This window comes from Penaeus monodon, chromosome 4, assembly GCF_015228065.2.
Source record: "Penaeus monodon isolate SGIC_2016 chromosome 4, NSTDA_Pmon_1, whole genome shotgun sequence".
In the NCBI taxonomy this organism is placed as follows: domain Eukaryota; kingdom Metazoa; phylum Arthropoda; class Malacostraca; order Decapoda; family Penaeidae; genus Penaeus; species Penaeus monodon.
Window position 1 is genome coordinate 53443965 of NC_051389.1, and position 17677 is coordinate 53461641.

General features: G+C 37.4%; 2 protein-coding genes across 17 annotated transcripts in view; one reads left to right on the forward strand and one right to left on the reverse strand.

Moving 5' to 3' along the window:
• The window catches only part of LOC119572604 (helicase POLQ-like), a 28100-nt gene extending 24644 nt beyond the window's left edge, over positions 1 to 3456 (forward strand). Inside the window, exon 21 of the mRNA XM_037919709.1 lies at positions 2156 to 3456. Within this exon, the coding sequence (XP_037775637.1) occupies positions 2156 to 2272 (117 nt within the window). The 3' untranslated portion in view covers positions 2273 to 3456. The remainder of the gene's footprint in view (positions 1 to 2155) is intronic.
• Positions 3457 to 13026: 9570 nt separating this feature from the next.
• The window catches only part of LOC119572340 (glutamine--fructose-6-phosphate aminotransferase [isomerizing] 2-like), a 30560-nt gene continuing 25909 nt past the window's right edge, over positions 13027 to 17677 (reverse strand). For 10 of the 16 annotated variants that reach the window (XM_037919409.1, XM_037919406.1, XM_037919400.1 and 7 more), the window contains 8 exons: positions 16740 to 16748; positions 16155 to 16315; positions 15768 to 16010; positions 15433 to 15662; positions 15075 to 15330; positions 14811 to 14924; positions 14540 to 14668; positions 13357 to 14400 (listed from right to left, as the gene is read on the reverse strand). In XM_037919409.1, the coding sequence (XP_037775337.1) occupies positions 14155 to 14400; positions 14540 to 14668; positions 14811 to 14924; positions 15075 to 15330; positions 15433 to 15662; positions 15768 to 16010; positions 16155 to 16315; positions 16740 to 16748 (1388 nt within the window). In that variant the 3' untranslated portion in view covers positions 13357 to 14154. Of the gene's footprint in view, positions 14401 to 14539; positions 14669 to 14810; positions 14925 to 15074; positions 15331 to 15432; positions 15663 to 15767; positions 16011 to 16154; positions 16316 to 16739; positions 16749 to 17677 lie in introns of all 16 variants that reach the window. The other 6 variants (XM_037919410.1, XM_037919408.1, XM_037919401.1 and 3 more) reach the window with 3 other exon arrangements.

The window sequence follows — 17677 nt, forward strand, 5'->3', positions numbered from 1 at the left end:
CTCTGTAAAATAGTGATGTGATGCTGAAACACTAAGTAATATGTCAAAAGAGCCAAGTGTTTTTACAAATCAAAGAATGGTTGAAATCTTACCAGAGCAATCACTTGTCATTAACAGTTTAAAGGGGTGTGTAGTCATCATCTGCATCACTATCATCCACATCCTGATCAGTTAGAACATTACCAATAATTAAACTCTTGGATCTGGGTGCCATAGCCATCATGTTGTGAAAAAATTTGGCTTGAGGGCCAGGGGATGTAAATATGCTATTATGGAAAAATTTGGATGAGGGCCAGGATGATGGGAACATGCCATCATGAGAAAGTTAATTGAAGGCCTGAGAGACAGGAATGATTCACCATGAGTGCACAAAGTTCTTGGAGGGTGATGATTAGACTTGGTAGGCATTTTGAAATCGTCTCTTGGATTATTTCTTTAAGTAAATGAGTATGGAATTTAACATCCATGAGCCATGACTGGAAGAGCACCAGCTCCAGGGAGGACACTTGCCATGCTCAAGATCCTATTCCTACCTGGTGTGACTACTGGCATAAAATGTTTAATATTACAAAGAAATATTAAAATGTCAAATAAATTATTTTATGTATTGCCATTATTTTGGCACTGAGTTATGGACTCCCAAGATAGATAATATGGAGAATGTGCAAGGAAAATAGTTTATTACTATATATAAAGAGATACCACACCACACACAAACATTTGTGTGGACCAAGCCTACAAGGCACATCTGGGAGAGTTGCCACTAAAATAAGCCTAATGCCTGGATTATGGACTAATACTGATTTTGCCATAACATATTGCATAACCCTCTCCTTCCAATTGACATCCTATCATGTCATGGTGAAACTCACTCATGCAGTGCAATATTCTATCATGCTGTCTTTTTTTTGAGCATGTAATGTGGAGTAAATGTATGTTTCTTGCACTTATATTTTTATATACAATTGCTTGTGAAGTCAGATGTGTTGCTTTGATGTGGAAGCCCTTTTTGCGTTACTGTTAAGTTTCTAGATTTGACCTACCAGTGCACAACCATAATATCTTTTTTAACCCGTATAATCTATTATGTCATGACTTGAGGAGTGGATGGCATGAACTTGCCATCATGGGATAATTTAGTTGAGGGCCAGATTGACAGAAACTTGCCATCATGAGAATTTTGGCAGAAGGCAGGGGTCAAGATAGGGATTCCCAATCTTTTAAACCATGGAGGAAGCCCTGTAATCATTTTTCATATTCCAAAGGACTCCTATATGTAGTATATATTGCACAGTGTATATTGTACATTGTACTGACTGGCATATTCAAGTATGTTGGTGTCTGGGAAATGTTTGTGCTGAGTTGTTGAGCAAGATATATGAATCATAAATTAAGATTACTGTCATTTTGTAATTGCACATAATTATTTTGTTTTCTTGGGGAACACATGGTGATGGTGATGGTCAGTGGCACCCAAATTATGAACTACTGGGTTAAGATGTGGTCGTCCTTGAATGATTACACACATGAATCATGTCTCCACACCACAAAGCATTCAGGCACATGAGGTGATAAGGTGTAACCTATCATCAGAGAAATTTTGCCAGAGTGTGATTATATGTGATCTGTCACCAATGGGTTAAGAGTTAGGACCAGCCTTTAGAAATTGTCACTATATGTAGTACTATATTTAATGGTTTATAACTTAAAGCCACTTAAAGAAAAAGAATTTACCATTTATATCTTCCATGTTAAGTTCAGGCTTCCCAAGATGCTGACTGCTGTAGACTATCAATGTTTCTACCAAAGTCTGCATCTGTGATAATATTATTAACTCATTCATTTTTATTATCATTACTACTATAAAAAATATGAAAGATTTAAACCATTCTAGTCTAAGGTCAGTATCATTCTTATATTCCCAGCTCTGTTAAGTCAAATATTAATACATTATGAAATATTATAATCTTAAATCTCACCTACTGTAGCCCTTATATATGTTACTTGATTTTTTTTTTTTGTGAATATACATATGACTTGTTTCTGACTGAACAGATGTTTGCCTTTCAGTATTTATTTGTAACTTACAAATCTAGTGTAACTTGATATTCATATTAGAGAAAAGAAACTGAATCTATAATAGATACTTTCACAGATGTTACTGCTAGAGCAGGCAGAAGCACTGCAAGGTGAAGCAGAAGAGGTCCTTTCAGGTCTTCGTGAACCTGCATCAGAGACGGATTTGCCGGCAAAAGTAAAGCCAAATCAGTGAGCAGAGTGGTTTTGTCAAAATTGCAAAATAGTTTGATTTATCTGTGGGTATACATATTGGTATACAAGATTGATATGAGGAAGAGTTCTTTATTATCCACAGTTTCAAGTGAGGTTTGGAAATAAGCAGGTGGAAACTGATGTAGTGGAAACCACAATAGAAAACAGAAAAGTAATATTCTGTTAAATTCCTTGTTTGTCCAGCACTATTGTTCATGCTGTAGAAGGCTGTAGAAGGTTTGGATACAATTGATGATTATTTTTATAACTAATGGTTACATAGAGTAATATAAACAAAGTGTGTTGGTTGCAATGGCACTTCAAAAACCCAAGTGAGATAAAGCACTTTTGATATCAGTAAGTTGTAATACATTTTGAAGTTTATCATCTATTGTACTTATTTTTCAATGTGGAAAATGTTTTGTACCAAAGAGTCAAGAGACATTGAACTTAATTGAAATAACGACAATAATTTCTATGATGTCTTCTCTCAGCATGAGTATACACATCCTGAAATACATTAATGATATTTTTGTTGGCTGTCACTTGTGATTATCTTCATTGGTTTATTTTGAAGTATGTGATATTTATCTTAAGTAATATCATATTGATATGAGTATGACTATAAGTAATCTAAGAAGGGCTGTAAAATACTCCTTACTTTTAATGTATCTCATGTACTTGTATTATAATTTAATGTGAGTATTCATGATTCTTTCAGCTTGTAATGTGTATATGATATATATATTTATATATAATGCTTTGAAGAGTGAAAATCCAGTCTCTTATACAGATATTTATTTTCTTTAATTGAAGGAGATTTTTTTAACTTGTTGGTCTTTTTGGTGGTAGTGCTTTAGGCTACTTATGCTAACTTGAACTTCTGTACTACAGGGATGTTCTACTGTTTAAGTTGATGCGCATACAAAATGTGTCTTCCTGAGTGATTAAGAAACACATTGTTGCAATTAATATTTTCTTAAAAGTTGTTTTTAAGGTGTACCATATGCATCGCAATATTTTAGTATTTTGTATCTATAAGCCAGAAAGTGTCTATTAAAACAGTGGTTCCGGTGATGATTGTAATGCCTACCTTATTATCAAAAAATGGTGGCAGTGTATAAGCATTGCAAGATGATATATAAATAATGATTTCCTTTTCAAAATAATATTTTTTATATAATTTTCCTTTCTTTTTTTAACCTTTGATATTAAATCCATTGCATCCAGGTGATGGGCATCTCCCATCATGATAAAATTTGTGTGAGGGGCATTTGATACGAATGTCTTGTCATGAAAAAATCAGGCTGTTGGCTAAGATGATGAGAATGTGTTGCACCATGGAAAATTGTTGACAAGTGACAGGTAACAGGGCTGTCTCATCAAGAGTGTACAAAGCTTTTGGAAAGAGATTCAGCAGGCCTTCAGGAAGTGGCTCCTGGGATATTTCCATTAGTAAATAAAGTACTATCTCTGAGCCATATCCTAGGAAAACACCAGCTTCAGGTAGGTAGTCCATATCTCTGGGCTGTCAGACCAAGAAGTCAATAGACGGCTTGGTCTGGCAACAAGCCATGAACTCGATCAACAAGAGCATTTTGAGATGTCAGTACCTATGCAGAAGGACCAAGCTGCATGTCTTTAAGGCTTTGATATTGCCAGTTTTGCTCTATGGAAGCGAAACCTGGACGCTATCTTGATGCCTTTTGTAACAAGTTCCTTTGCTGGATCACGGGGTACAGTTGGCAGGACCATGTGTCCAACCGACGGTTACACCGTGAGACTGGCATGGGTCTCTTGCTTGCATAATCCGGGATCACCAACTCAGGCTATATGGGCACTTAGCTCATCAGGTTATCTCTTTGCCATGCGCCCCTTGACGATGATAATACTCTATGAAGATATTGCCATCTTCATACAGTACATAAAAAATGATATAGAAATCAGAAAATGTCAATATAGCAAAAACATATTTCCAGGATAAGAGCTAATAACATTGCAAAGAGGAGACAAGGAGTCCTGATACTGCACATGAGTGTTCATGTAGGCTAGGCCTACAAGCCACACACCTGGGACTCTCCATAGAAGTAATTCTAGAGCTCCAATTTTTGTTCAAGTGCCAAAGCAAGGTACTTGGATCCAGTGGGTTAATGTAACTGGCATTCAGACTTGACACTTTGGCAGGCATTGTACACACTGCATCATGAGTGTAAAAAAGGTAAGCACCAGAAATAGTATATTAGTTCATCTCCTGATACCATATCAGAGATGATATACTTTATCACATTCTTGACAGAAATAATTTACATTTTGTGTGTATGTGTGTGTGTGTGTGTGTGTACCTATTTCCTATTTTAACCACCCCAGTCCCATGCCTGTTGTTGCCATGGGGGGCTTAGGAAACAGACTGGGACCCAATGCTGGGGATCACCCCTGCCTTGTGTCTCAGGCCTTGACTTGACTAATTTTGCACAGTCTTTTTCCCTCTGTCTTTTGTTTCCCTCTCTTTTCCAACCCCTTCTACTATCCATTTCCTAAGGTGTGAGAGCTGTGTTGAAAGGCTGACTTTGTGCCAATCATGAATGGCCTGGGGAAGCCATGGGTACTGTATTCCCATTTAGTTGTCTAGCCATTACCCATCAAGGGGACCTTGAGGGATGAACTGTGTTTCTCCCCAACATACTCTAGGGTTACGATGGCCAATAATGAAGACTTTATACCACTGTCAGGGGCAATAAGGCTTGCCCCTTCATCAAATATCACCACTGATTTAAATTCTCCCAGTTCCCCAACTCCAAGCTCTACCTTGACTACGACTGAACACTGCTACTACTATCTTCTCCTCAATACCTACTTCCACATCATCCACCCAAGTCAATACCCAACCTTCGGGAGACATTCCTCCTCTCCCAACATCCTCTACTTATCTCCAATCCCATAACTTTCTTTATCAACTACCCCATCCTCCCTTATTATTACTCTACAACTTTATTGTCCACCTCTCTACAGTACTATCTCTCTCAACACTACTCCCTCTTCCACATGCCCCCATCCTTCTACTACTCCTACCTCTACAAACAATAATGGGACCAATTTTTTGTGATCCACCTCACAGCACCTTACTCTGACAACACTCTCCTCTTCCAGCAATGTGTCTAGAAACAAGTAGGCAAAGTTTCCACCCACAGCCCCCCCAATTGTTCCTGTCTTGTCACAGTTACCTCCAAAACCCAAGCTGAAGTATTATCAACCCTGACACTGGCAAACCTATTCCTGCCCATCCTCCTTCCACCCTCAATATTTGTACTGTAACTGTCTCCATCTCCCCAACAAACTGCCCTGTCTACAATAAAAATTGGTCAGATTGTGGAGACTTGCTTGCATGCCAGATGCAGCATCAGTACAATGCTACATCATTCCCCCTAGAGGCCATCATAGGACCTCCACCAGTATTCCCGAGATTACTTTCTGTAGACATGACTTCCCCTTTAATGTTTACATTGGAAGAGAATCCCTCCCTGTATGACCATATTAAGCCCCCCCCCCCCCCGTCAGTGTCGGAATTGTTGGTGTCTAGGCCTTCCTGCCAAACACTGCTGTTCCACAACTTGATGCCCTCTTTGTGCCCAACTTGCTCTTACTCAAACTGTTCTGTAAAGTATTTTATAGGGACTGCCCAACATACAAATTTGAGTCTGAAGTGGCGACTCTTAGATTCAGACTTGGCCTCACTCTATGCAAAGCCAGACAGGAAGCACATCAGCTAGTCCAATAATCCTCAACCCCTCCCCTTTCCTCCTAATATGTTTCTACATCTCCCTCAGCATCTCTTCCTCATCCCACTTCTACCCCTCCCTCTCCCAATCAATTTTTTGCCATTCTAAATCCAGACACCCCAATCTCCTCCACTATTCTAGACACTAAAATCACTACTTCCCCAGTACCCAACCCTCTTCCTCCTCACTCAGTTCATTGTACAAGACAAGCTGAACACTCTATCCCATGTTCTACCCCATCCTCTCCATCAACCTTTCCCTCCACCCCTCTGTCACCTTCTTTCCCCACTATAAGAAAACCTTAGTTTCTCAGACCTCCCCAACTGACTCCACGGCAGAAACTCTCAAAGACATTCAAAACTATCTAACCATGGCCCAAGATAAGATGCTTACACCTCAACCATCCTCCAATCTCTCAACTCCCATTCCTTCTGCTGACATCCATCCTCCTCCTACTCATGTTTCCCCTACATCCCTCCTTCCCACTCCCTCCCAACACATCCCATTGCACCCTGCTGCATCATTCCCCCCTCCTGACTTATTATCCCCCTGGATGTGATTCTTTGTCACAGCAACCCCCTTCATTAGATTCTATCTCTCCTGACATTTTCTCTGAAACTATGATCTAATTGCCCTTATACCCCTTTCTCCTTTTCTAATCCCTACCCATACCCTATGGACATATTTGCAAAATCCCACACATCTTCCTTCATCAACTTTGATAAATTTTTGCTTTAATCCCTACCTTCCTGAACTGCTATACAACTTTAAAATGTAGCACATATAATCAACTAACCCCCTCTTTACCCTTTCCACTATTACACCTGTCTATAGTGCTATACAACTTTTGAAGTCTAGTATATATACTTTGCTTTGTAACCACTAACCATTAACCATTTCCTATTTTAAAGTTGCAAATGTGACCCAATGCAACTAATTCACACAATATACTTAAAATCAGCTGGTATAGCAGGACACTGAAAGAAAGAAAGTGATTCTTGCCAGAGTATCACTGAGAAGTGTGAAATGATAGACAAAAAAGTTTGTTGAATATAGGAACAAGGATCTGCCAATATAAAATAAGTACATAGCATACATGAAAGAGACCACACAACAACATTGAAGGTTTTCCAAAGACAAGTGGATGTCGGCTAAAAGAAAGAAATCGCATTTTGCTGGCAAATTGGAACCTGAACGACCTAGGACTTGAGTATCTCTGCACAAAAAAATAATCCCATTGTTATACACATACAAATAAAGAAAAGATTTTTGCAATGAAGATGCAGCAGGATGTCGAGAAATGGAAGCACATAGTGTGGAGTGATGATACAATGACTAGGAGTAGGGGAAGCAAAGTATATAAATGATCCAGCACAAATACCAGAATGCACACCAGAAATTTCCTGACAGTGTGATTATGTAGGGTGCATTCAAGAGCTGATATGAATGTTTGCAAATAAGACTGGCCTTGAAATTCACCAGACTAGAGAACCTGTGGGTGATTATGAAAAGACAATTAAGTGACAGTGATACATCCTCAGTCCCCAAGTTAGAAGATGCAACCAAATATATCTGGACCCAATTCTGCTTGCTCTATTCCTTTCTCAACAATGGAAAGGATTAGCAACAAAATATGAGACAGGTAGGTAGTTTTATTATTTTTCATTTGCATATTCAATGTGTGTGTATGTGTATGTATATGTATATGTATATGTATGTGTATGTGTATGTGTATGTGTGTGTGTATGTATGTGTGTATGTGTGTGTGTGTGTGTGTATGTGTGTGTATATGTGTGTATGTATGTGTGTGTATGTATGTGTGTGTGTGTGTGTGTGTGTGTGTGTGTGTGTGTATGTGTGTGTGTGTGTGTGTGTGTGTGTGTGTGTGTGTTATAATGAAATCTTGTTTTGATTTAATGGTTTTGCCTTGTGGTATTTGAACTGATGTCACTGATTTTCACAGTTTAAGGCAGCATTTACCAAATAGTTTATCACTGCCTCCTTTTTATTACTCAGTGGCATAGAAACATCAATTTTGAATATAAAGAACATTTTTTTCTAGTTAGCAGACACTGGGAGGGCAATTATACATGTCATATCAACTGGGATTTTAATTTATTAATTTTGTTTACCCATACAATTAGCAGGCCTACCTGATCTTGCCTGATTACCTAATTCCTCAATTTATTTTTTCTGATATTTTTGATCATATTATTATTGTTATTATTATTATTATTATCAGTATATATTATTGTAATTATAATGTTATTAACATTACTAATTGCAGTAACTAAATTCTTGTGAAGCAGTAGATACGGCATGTGTGTTTGCCCTTCTGACATCAGTGGGTTGCTATGTGATTTGATGATTGTATGGTTAATTACTTGGTTACTTTGTGTAAGTTCAAGCAAGAGCCTTATGAGTGTCTCCTGCCATCCTGTTTGACCGCCTGTCTTTTTTTTAGATACAAAGAACTGAACTTGATTAGGGATAGAATTTGATTCAGCCCTCATTCTTTCACTACCACTGGTTGGTGGTTCATCTCGTGCTGAATTCAATCAATAAGATAATTTTCACTTATTCCATAGTGCTCTCTGCTGTTTTTCTAATGCTTTTTGGCACACTGTTAAACAGTATTAGCCCACTGATTAAGAAATATTGGTTACACATTTTTCTTAATTGGGAAGTTTGTGCAGTTATCCCAACACAATCATATGTTCTTTCCTGTCGTACCTTGATTCCCCCTTCTACTTCCCTTGGATTTGGTGCCAAGTTTTCAATAATCTATGCATATATAATGAGGTGTCTTTCTCTCCGTCTGTGTAAAAACAAATCCCAGCCAAATTTCTGTAAGTAGAAGCAGTTTTATTATAATTATGCATAATGAATGCTATAATAAGAATAGTGAACTCATGCTAAAGACAGGATTCACTAACATACATTAGTAACACATTTACCAAGTCATTTATAGTCATATTTACCAGCAGTTGTAAATTGGAACTCAAAAAGCAAAAGTAATTCACATCATAAGAATTATAATCATAACCTAACCACTTGTTTTAATGTTGGCTGACAGAGGGCAATTTTGTCACTCTGGCAAAGTAATTGCGACAGTCAGTGAGTGCTATACATGATTCTATGGGGTCCTTCAGTCAGTTACTTAACTTGCAAACAAAAACCCAAGAGCAATGCTATATTTGACTTACAGCTGCAGAAATGGCATCTTATAAATCTGTCCAAGAGATGGGTAGAAAGTTTGTAATTAAGAGTATTTAAATATATATCTATCATGTGTGATGTTCACAAACCTTCTTGTATTCTTCCTGATACTTTTCCTTATCTTGCTTATATTCAGACACTTGGGACACCTTAGACGGAAACCTGAACTGGCATCTTGTGCCCATCAACCAATCACTTCAAGCTGTCTTGCACTGCAGCCAACAGTGATTGGCTGATGATGCAAGATACCAGTCCAGTTCTCAGTTAAAGGTGTCCCAAGTGTCTCTGAATAAGAGTGCTTGTCTCATTCCCCAGTTTTTCCCCTCCTACTTCTCTGACACCCTTTTTGTACCCTTAATACTCACTGACTATTTCTTAATAATTTCTACACTGAAATAATCATGGTTTCCATTCTCACAGACCTATATCTTCCATATGATCGAATCACCTTTAACTCCCCCTTTCCCCTTTTACAAATACTTGCCTTGCCTCATTTACTCACCCTCTTTTCAACACCATACTATCCTAAAATGCCATGCTACTAATCATTAACTCATTAACTTCCCTCTTTACCCTTTTTGCTACTATACTTTTCTATAGTGCTATATGACCTTTGCTGTTTAGCATATTTGTTTACTTTTTAAACATTAACAATTAACTATTGGCTATTATCAAAAAAGAAACCAGAGCAGACTTTATCATTTTCATTTATCACTATTTACCATCAACCAAGGAACCAGTTTAAACTGATTTTTTATTTATTTGTTTGTTTAAAAAAAAAAGCCACTTCAAACATAACTTTTTTCTGTTCATCACCATTTATTGTCAGTCTAGGAAACGGTCCAAACCCATTCTTGCCTATATGGTTTGGAGTTTATTAGAGCACTAACAGGCACCGAAGTTGCTACAGTACTTTGAAGTATCTATGTTATACTAGTTACATCTAGTTACATTCTACAGTATAGGGCTGTGACTGTCTGTAATCTTATGAGAATGTTTGTTGACATTATTATTGTTAGTTTCAAATCATATTTTAATTTCACCATATTTATATTTTAATATATGCTTGCCACTATTCTATTAACAGTTGTAGAAGCAAGCAAGATAATTTGCTTAAACAAGAACATCCTCTCAGCAGTTACAAGCAAACTTGCTAATGATCGAACACTGCTAAATCTACAATAAGTTGGTAAGTTGTCCATGAATTCTAGTGGTGGTCTGTTTGCAATTATAACAGTAGTTGTCTGTGATTTTACTATCGTAAGTGTGTTGGTGAGTCCAGCTGACCCAGAGGGCCTTTGATGAGGATAAGGACAATTTAAAATCTTGGTATCTATACTTGTCTGGTGGTTGCAGAATGTGTCAAAAGGTCTGTCCACACATCAGTGGGCAGCTGTAAAGGGGACATCACAGGTGAGAACACAATGAGAAAACTACTTGTTACCGAGTAGTTTGTCCAACAGACATCATCTCTATTTGTGCCTGCCCATGTGCCCATCGATCATGCCTGTTATTGTGGACTGGCCTTAAGCAGCACCAAGCAATACCAGCTTTTGATATAAGTATTGACGAAAATTAGCTGTTAGCTTTGAGACAGCACCACTTGCAACTTTACCCTCATCCCTGTACCATGTTAGTTTTAAAATTTTGATTCTCATTTGCTATCTACCTGCCAAAACATACCTGAAACTGAACATATTAATTACCAACTCATTGATAAGGTTTCTGGGAAAGTATTAATTAAGCATATAAGAAGAGGGACTGCTAAAATAATGTGCTAGACATTAAAAATCATATAGCACTATGGTAAAGTATTGTGGCAAAAAGGATAGAAATAAGTTAAGAATCAGGATAAGTGTCAAAGGTTGTAGAACACTATAGGATTGAAAGCTAGGGAAATTGAATACAGTGGGAATTTGTAAAAGGGGATTTGGTTAAAGGCATAGGGCAATCAGATCAAATGGAGAGTATGTGAGGAAGGGAGTGTAACACTGTATGAGGGAACTGCAAAAGAACTATTATGAAACAATCAAAGGGTAATATGGTAAGAACAATAGTTGTAGAAGTAGGAGAAGAATCCTGAGAATGAAATAGGGAACAGGCAAAGGTGGTGAAGTATCAGGAAGAATGTCAGGAGGCGAGGGATCTGCAGAAGGACATAGTTGGGACATAAGAGAGTCATGTGAGCATCTAAGATGGGGTAGTAAGGGTAATGGGGAAGGAGGAGCAAATAATGATGCACATGGAGAAGGAGAGGATGGGGTGTTTTTTGGGTGAATTGGAGGAAGAGGGGTAGGGGAAACTTGAGGAGGAGGAGGATGGATATTGGCAGATACTTTGAATGTAGAGTGAAGATGGGGTAGTACGAAGAAAGGTAGAACTGCTGGGAGGACAACAGTAAGGATGAAAAGTATTAATAAGGAGGGTGAAGACTGCAGTAGAAGATGGACTGGAAGATGTTGGGAGAGAGGAAGGGGTGTATTCTGAAGGTTAAGTAATGACCTGGGTGGAAGATTTGGAATGGATAGAGTTGACAGCAAACATCAAGGAGGGGTTATTAGTATCAGTGGGTGGAGTCATGGTCAAAGGAGAGGCAGGGGTTGGGAAGCCAATGAAATAAAATTTAGATAGGCTAATTGAAGAAGAGGCAAGCTTTCATGCTCCTAATAAGGATGAAAATCTTTAATATTGGCCATAGAGTAAGCCTGAAATAAATTGGGGAAGAAACAGCCTTACCTCTCAGGGTCCCCATGAGAGGTAAGGCCTAGGGGATTAACCCTTTCCCGACGGGTAGTATTCATAGTGGCCCGGGCCCCACTGCCGGGGGCTTATATCGTCACCCTAGCATGTGCGACTGCTCATGCCCAATACCAGCATCCCTTGCCTTTTCTTCATAATACTAAGAGCCTATGTTGTATTTTCAGTATTATTATTTTCTAAGGTCTCTATTTGCCATATTTCCTGATAAATCAAGACTGTAGGATATTTTTGTTGTTATATAGACTCCATAGTTGATCATTATTCGCTCTATAGTCTGAATAAAATAAGCAGTGGGTGGCATCATGCAGTTGAAACCGTAGGTTTTGTTGTATTCCCCCCCCCCCCCCCAAAGTTATTTACTTTATATAGATAACTAATTTAACAGGTTTTTTTAAATCACTTCATATAGATATAATTTTATGTTTCAGTGTTTTTATAAATACATGATTTTTTTTTTTTTTTTTTTTTTTTTTTTTTTACCAAAATACATAAGCCTTTATGAAATGCATAGTATAGGAAAAATGAGAAAAAGTGATAAAAACTACTTAATCACATTTTCAGTGGCAAAAAAATATTTTGCCATAATTGTAAAAAAAAAACAAAAAAACTTGTAGCATGGCCATACATACACCATGGCATGTATGTACATGCCACCGGCAGATAGTCCAGGCATGCCTTGGCATAAACGTACATGCCACCCGTCAGAAAAGGGTTAACCAAGGAAATACCATGCCCATGGCTCCTGGAGGTTGTTCATGACTGACACAAAGCCATCCTTTCATCCTTTCAACATGGCTCTCACACCTCAGGAAGTGGACAGAAGAAGGGAATGATGAAGAGCAGGAAAATATATTTTTTAATTTAGTTTTATTCCATTTGTTACAATGGATATTCTTGGTGTGACATGCTCTTTTTCATTTTGTTTCTAAATTACCTTGTGTGCAATCAGTTTTACTGCCTAAATCATATGGCATGAAGGGGAATAGTAATACTCCAAGAGTATGATAATGCAGGTTTTAATTCCAACTCTTTTTATAATGGTTCCTTTTTCCAAGGAACCAATAACAAAAATGTATTTATACAAAGACTCAGCAGAGACACTGACACTGACACTGGGGCAAATACATCTGTAAACTATGCACAATACATAGGATATTTATGTATGTATTATAGTTTCTTATTTTCCTCAATGTCAATTTAGGGAATGTATTTTTTCTGTCATGAATTATAATGTAGCATTTTTAATATTTTGTACATCCTCTGTGCAAATCATATACAAAACAAAGTGCAAGTAGATAATATCTAACAGGAATGAAAGTATTGCTTTTAGGAAAATGTGAGATTATCTGAATAACTGATAGACTGTAAGGAAATTGTGAAGAAAAATCAGAGATGAATATCAGTGTTGGGTTAACAAATTTCACTCAATTCAACTGTCTCTATTTATAAACTTTCATTAATTTCAACAATTTGGAAGCCACAAGTTGAGGCCTGATCAAAAAGATCTTAACAATAAATACATATATACAAGGACCCTCAGATTCAACCATGAGATGTTAGTGAGCTGAAAATGTTTTACCATTAAACAATATACTTTACAGAATCTCGCTCACTAAGTCATTTTCATTACTAAATCAGACAAGGCAAAGAACTCAACACTGACACTTAGATAAGTCATAAAATCAAATCTTGTTCATTACTGTAAATTTTAAAAGAAAATCTATTCCATCACTTAGGATGAAATAGATACATTAATCCTAGAATTCATCTCAGGTCAGTGAGCAACTGGGAGCCAAAAATTTACAAGCTCAAAAAGGGGTAGAAATACTGTAGGAATGGAGAGAAGCCAGAGAGCTTAGTATCATTCAGATTATAACCTAGATAAGGGTTAGCATCAAACAATCACAGATGGAAACTTACATACCATCTGGCTCACCTTAAAATTCTTTCCTGCAACAATATATTTGGTGCCTAAATTTTCCCAACCCTAATATATAAGATTTCCTCTAATACCTTGAAAAATACAAATATTACAGCTATAATTCATTCACCAACAATAACTGTTGTGGATCAATATAAGAACAATGAGATGAGCACAGGAAGAATGCAGGATATTGACAAGACAATTTTATTCTACAGTAACGGACTTTGCCAAATTTCGTGGACAATCTACATTGCAGCCCCTGAGGACAGCAATGTGGTAGGAAAGTAGCTGCATCGGAATGACTGTGAGGAGACCTTGAAGACAGTCAACTGTTTTGGGGACCTCAAGAACACTAGAACCATACTTCTGTGGTTCCTCATCACCCTTGTGGCAGATGAGAATTGGCCTTCCTTCACGAGCTGTAACTTGCTGGAGTGCATTCATGCATTTCTGTAGACCATAAAGCATTGAATGAGCATACATCTCTCCTGATATGATTTGCTTAAAAATTCAGAATTTTAGTATATGACCAAATTCTTCATAAGTTGATAAGATAAATGGATTCATAAGAAAAAGATGTCATACTGACCACAAATACATTGTCACGTGTGCAAATCATGATGATGGGCATGCCTCTGTCAACTAAGGCAAGGGGACCATGCTTGAGTTCTCCAGCAAGAATACCTTCACTGTGCATGTATGTGATTTCCTTGATTTTCTGCAAGAACAAAGATATCAGTATCATGTTATTTACAAATACATAATCTAGACAAAATACATAAAACTTTCTGAAAGTGTTAACACTAAATTTTTGCTTTAAGGGGCTAATATGCAGTTCATAAATAATCTTATATTCTTACCAGAGCCCCTTCAAGGCAGGTTGCATAGTTGTAGCCTCGACCAAGAACCAACAAGGATTTCTTCTCAAATACTTCTTTACTGATCTCCTGGATTTTTGAATCCAGACTCAGCACCTGTGATGAAGGAAAATCATATAAATATATTTGTAATTACAAGCTGGCTTGTTCTGGAAAACACTATATTCCCTTTGACTAGAGGATTAAAAAGATGTACATTATATGTAATAATGCAAAATGAATATAAGAATCTCATCTCATTCATACCTCCTTGATCTGCTCTGGAAGCTTGTGCAGTCCCTGAATAATTTCTGAACGGCGGGGCTGTGCTGAGATACGATCCTCTGAGATCATAAGGGCAAACATAACAAGGGAAATCATTTGGGAAGTGTAGGCCTTTGTGGAAGCAACACCAATCTCAGGTCCAGCATTAATATGCACTCCACAGTGAGACTCTCGGCAGATAGAAGAGCCGACTGTGTTAGTAATTCCTACAATCAGGGCACCACGTTGTTTACAGTATCTGAAATAACAGTGAAGTTTAGGCTACATCCCCTAACAAAAATCCTTATGAGAAATGTAAATAAAATGTTTTTTCTTTTCTTTACTTTTTTTATGATCTTACCTGAGAGCCATGAGAGTATCTGCAGTTTCTCCAGATTGTGAAATAAAGAAGCACACATCATCTCTGAAGATAGGTGTGTTGCGGTCAAGGAAGTCTGAGGCCAAATCAACCATTACAGGGAGTTCAGTGAGCTCCTCCAACAACTGCCTTGTTGCAATTGCTGAGTGGTATGATGTTCCGCAAGCAATAAGTAGCAAACGGCGACAACGGCGAATTTCACTGATGTAATCCTGCAGAGCAATAATTAATTTAGTGATTGTTAACCAAGAATTATTTACAGTTTGTTAGAAAATATTCCCCAAATCAATTTAACAAGAGTAAGAAAAGCTGTGAACCTTGATGCCTCCCAAGACAACAGTCTCTCGGTCAAAGTTAATGCGTCCTCTCATGGTGTTAACTACAGACTCAGGCTGCTCAAAGATTTCTTTCTGCATGAAGGAGGAGAAGTTGCCCTTCATGATCTGTTGGATCTCCATCTTGAGGGTTGTGATTTCACGGGCATGTGTGTCATCCAGAGAGCGTTTGAGACGATGGATCTTCAGAACACCTTCTGTGTCTACACTGGATACATCATCATCCTGAATACAACAATGACAAATAATGAGGTCCTTCATAATAATAAAATTAAAACTTACTCCTAAAAATACAGCCACCATTCCCAAGATATGTCTTGATAATCAATTAGACCATATTTTTATCTTATTAAGATATTTAAGTCTCACCAGAAGGTAGATGACACGATCTGTGTGCTCAATGATGGCTGAAGCGTCAGAGGCAAAGAAGTACTCCACTTCCCTGTCATCGCCCAAGGGTAAGAATTCTGTGGTGGACTGTGTGCGGTTAAAGCCTGTTGCGGGGATGTCGTTGGCATGGGGACGATGATCTGTGGGGTATTAATGGTTTTAAAGAGTCTTTTTTGGGAATATTTTCTGGTTTTAAAGAAAGGTTCCAAATGAATGGCTTCTTAACCAGCAAAACAAATGCAAAACTAAATATCCATAAATAGCATGAGGATAACAGCAAATTAAAAAACAAGTATTATGAACATGAAAAAAGGAAAAACTGATTTTCACAAAATAAAAAGCACTGCAAAATAAAAGCAAAATGAAAAGGAGGCTCATGTAAAAAAAAAAACTACTGCTTTTTAAACAAAAAAATTCAAACAAGCCAAAGATCAAAAGCAGATGGCCTAAAATTAACAATAAAGGTTGCAAAATGTGGATCCACTCACTGTGACTTTTATAATAGAACACATGAATAAAAACTGAATGTGAGAAAATACAAGCACATGTTCTAGTATACTTTACCTTGGTTGTCTGTTGGATATGAGGGAGAGAAGGATATGAGGGGTTGTGATGTCATGCAGCAGGACGACCAGAGACGGAAGCCAACCATAATGAAAATGAGAAGTGGGTGGGAGGGAGGATGGGGGGGAGAAAACATTAAAATATTGGTCAAAATGGATTAGATAATACAATAATGGTACACACAACTAACTGTGATAGTCAGAACCTACTACTTCGGCTGTTAGTCTTGTCATGTGTGCTACAGGTTAAGGGAGGGATTGCATGCTTTCTAAAGGTCAAATAGGTTTGAAACTTGGCTATGCTGGATGTCATGGAGAGAGCAAAGGAATTGAGGGTGTCATGCAGTGTGACATCTACACTATATGTACTTAAAAATAAACACAGGGAGCTCTGGCATTACAACTGCAGGAGTTGTGTTACGGTGTGATGCCTTAGGTACATGCAGTCACATCAAGGCTGCCACTTATTAAACATTTTGAAGATTCTTGATTAAGCCAACATCCCAGATAAGTGTTTTGATGGTTTCAGTATCAGTACTGAAGTTGCATTTGCATGCATCATTCAGATGTCATGTTTCTATTCTTAAGAAGAATGTGGTTAACAAAGTTGATCTTACAAGTGTACTACTGATAATAAGTATGGCAAAGTACTACGTCATTTCTAACATGTAATAAGTTTCTTGAGTTGAGTACAGTGTTGATTATTAATTATATTCCTCATTATTGTATTTCATTGCCCATTTTAGTGTCCTAGAAAAATAATAGTAAAAATGTAATAAAGTATGCCACTACTATATAAAAACAGATTTAGAAAAACAATGTTAGTTTCCATAATCAATTCATATTATGAGAAAATTATTAATTGAAAAATCCTACAGAATGTCAGTCAATAGTCAATTAACCAATAATAATAATAATTCTTTTCATGAAATAGGCTAT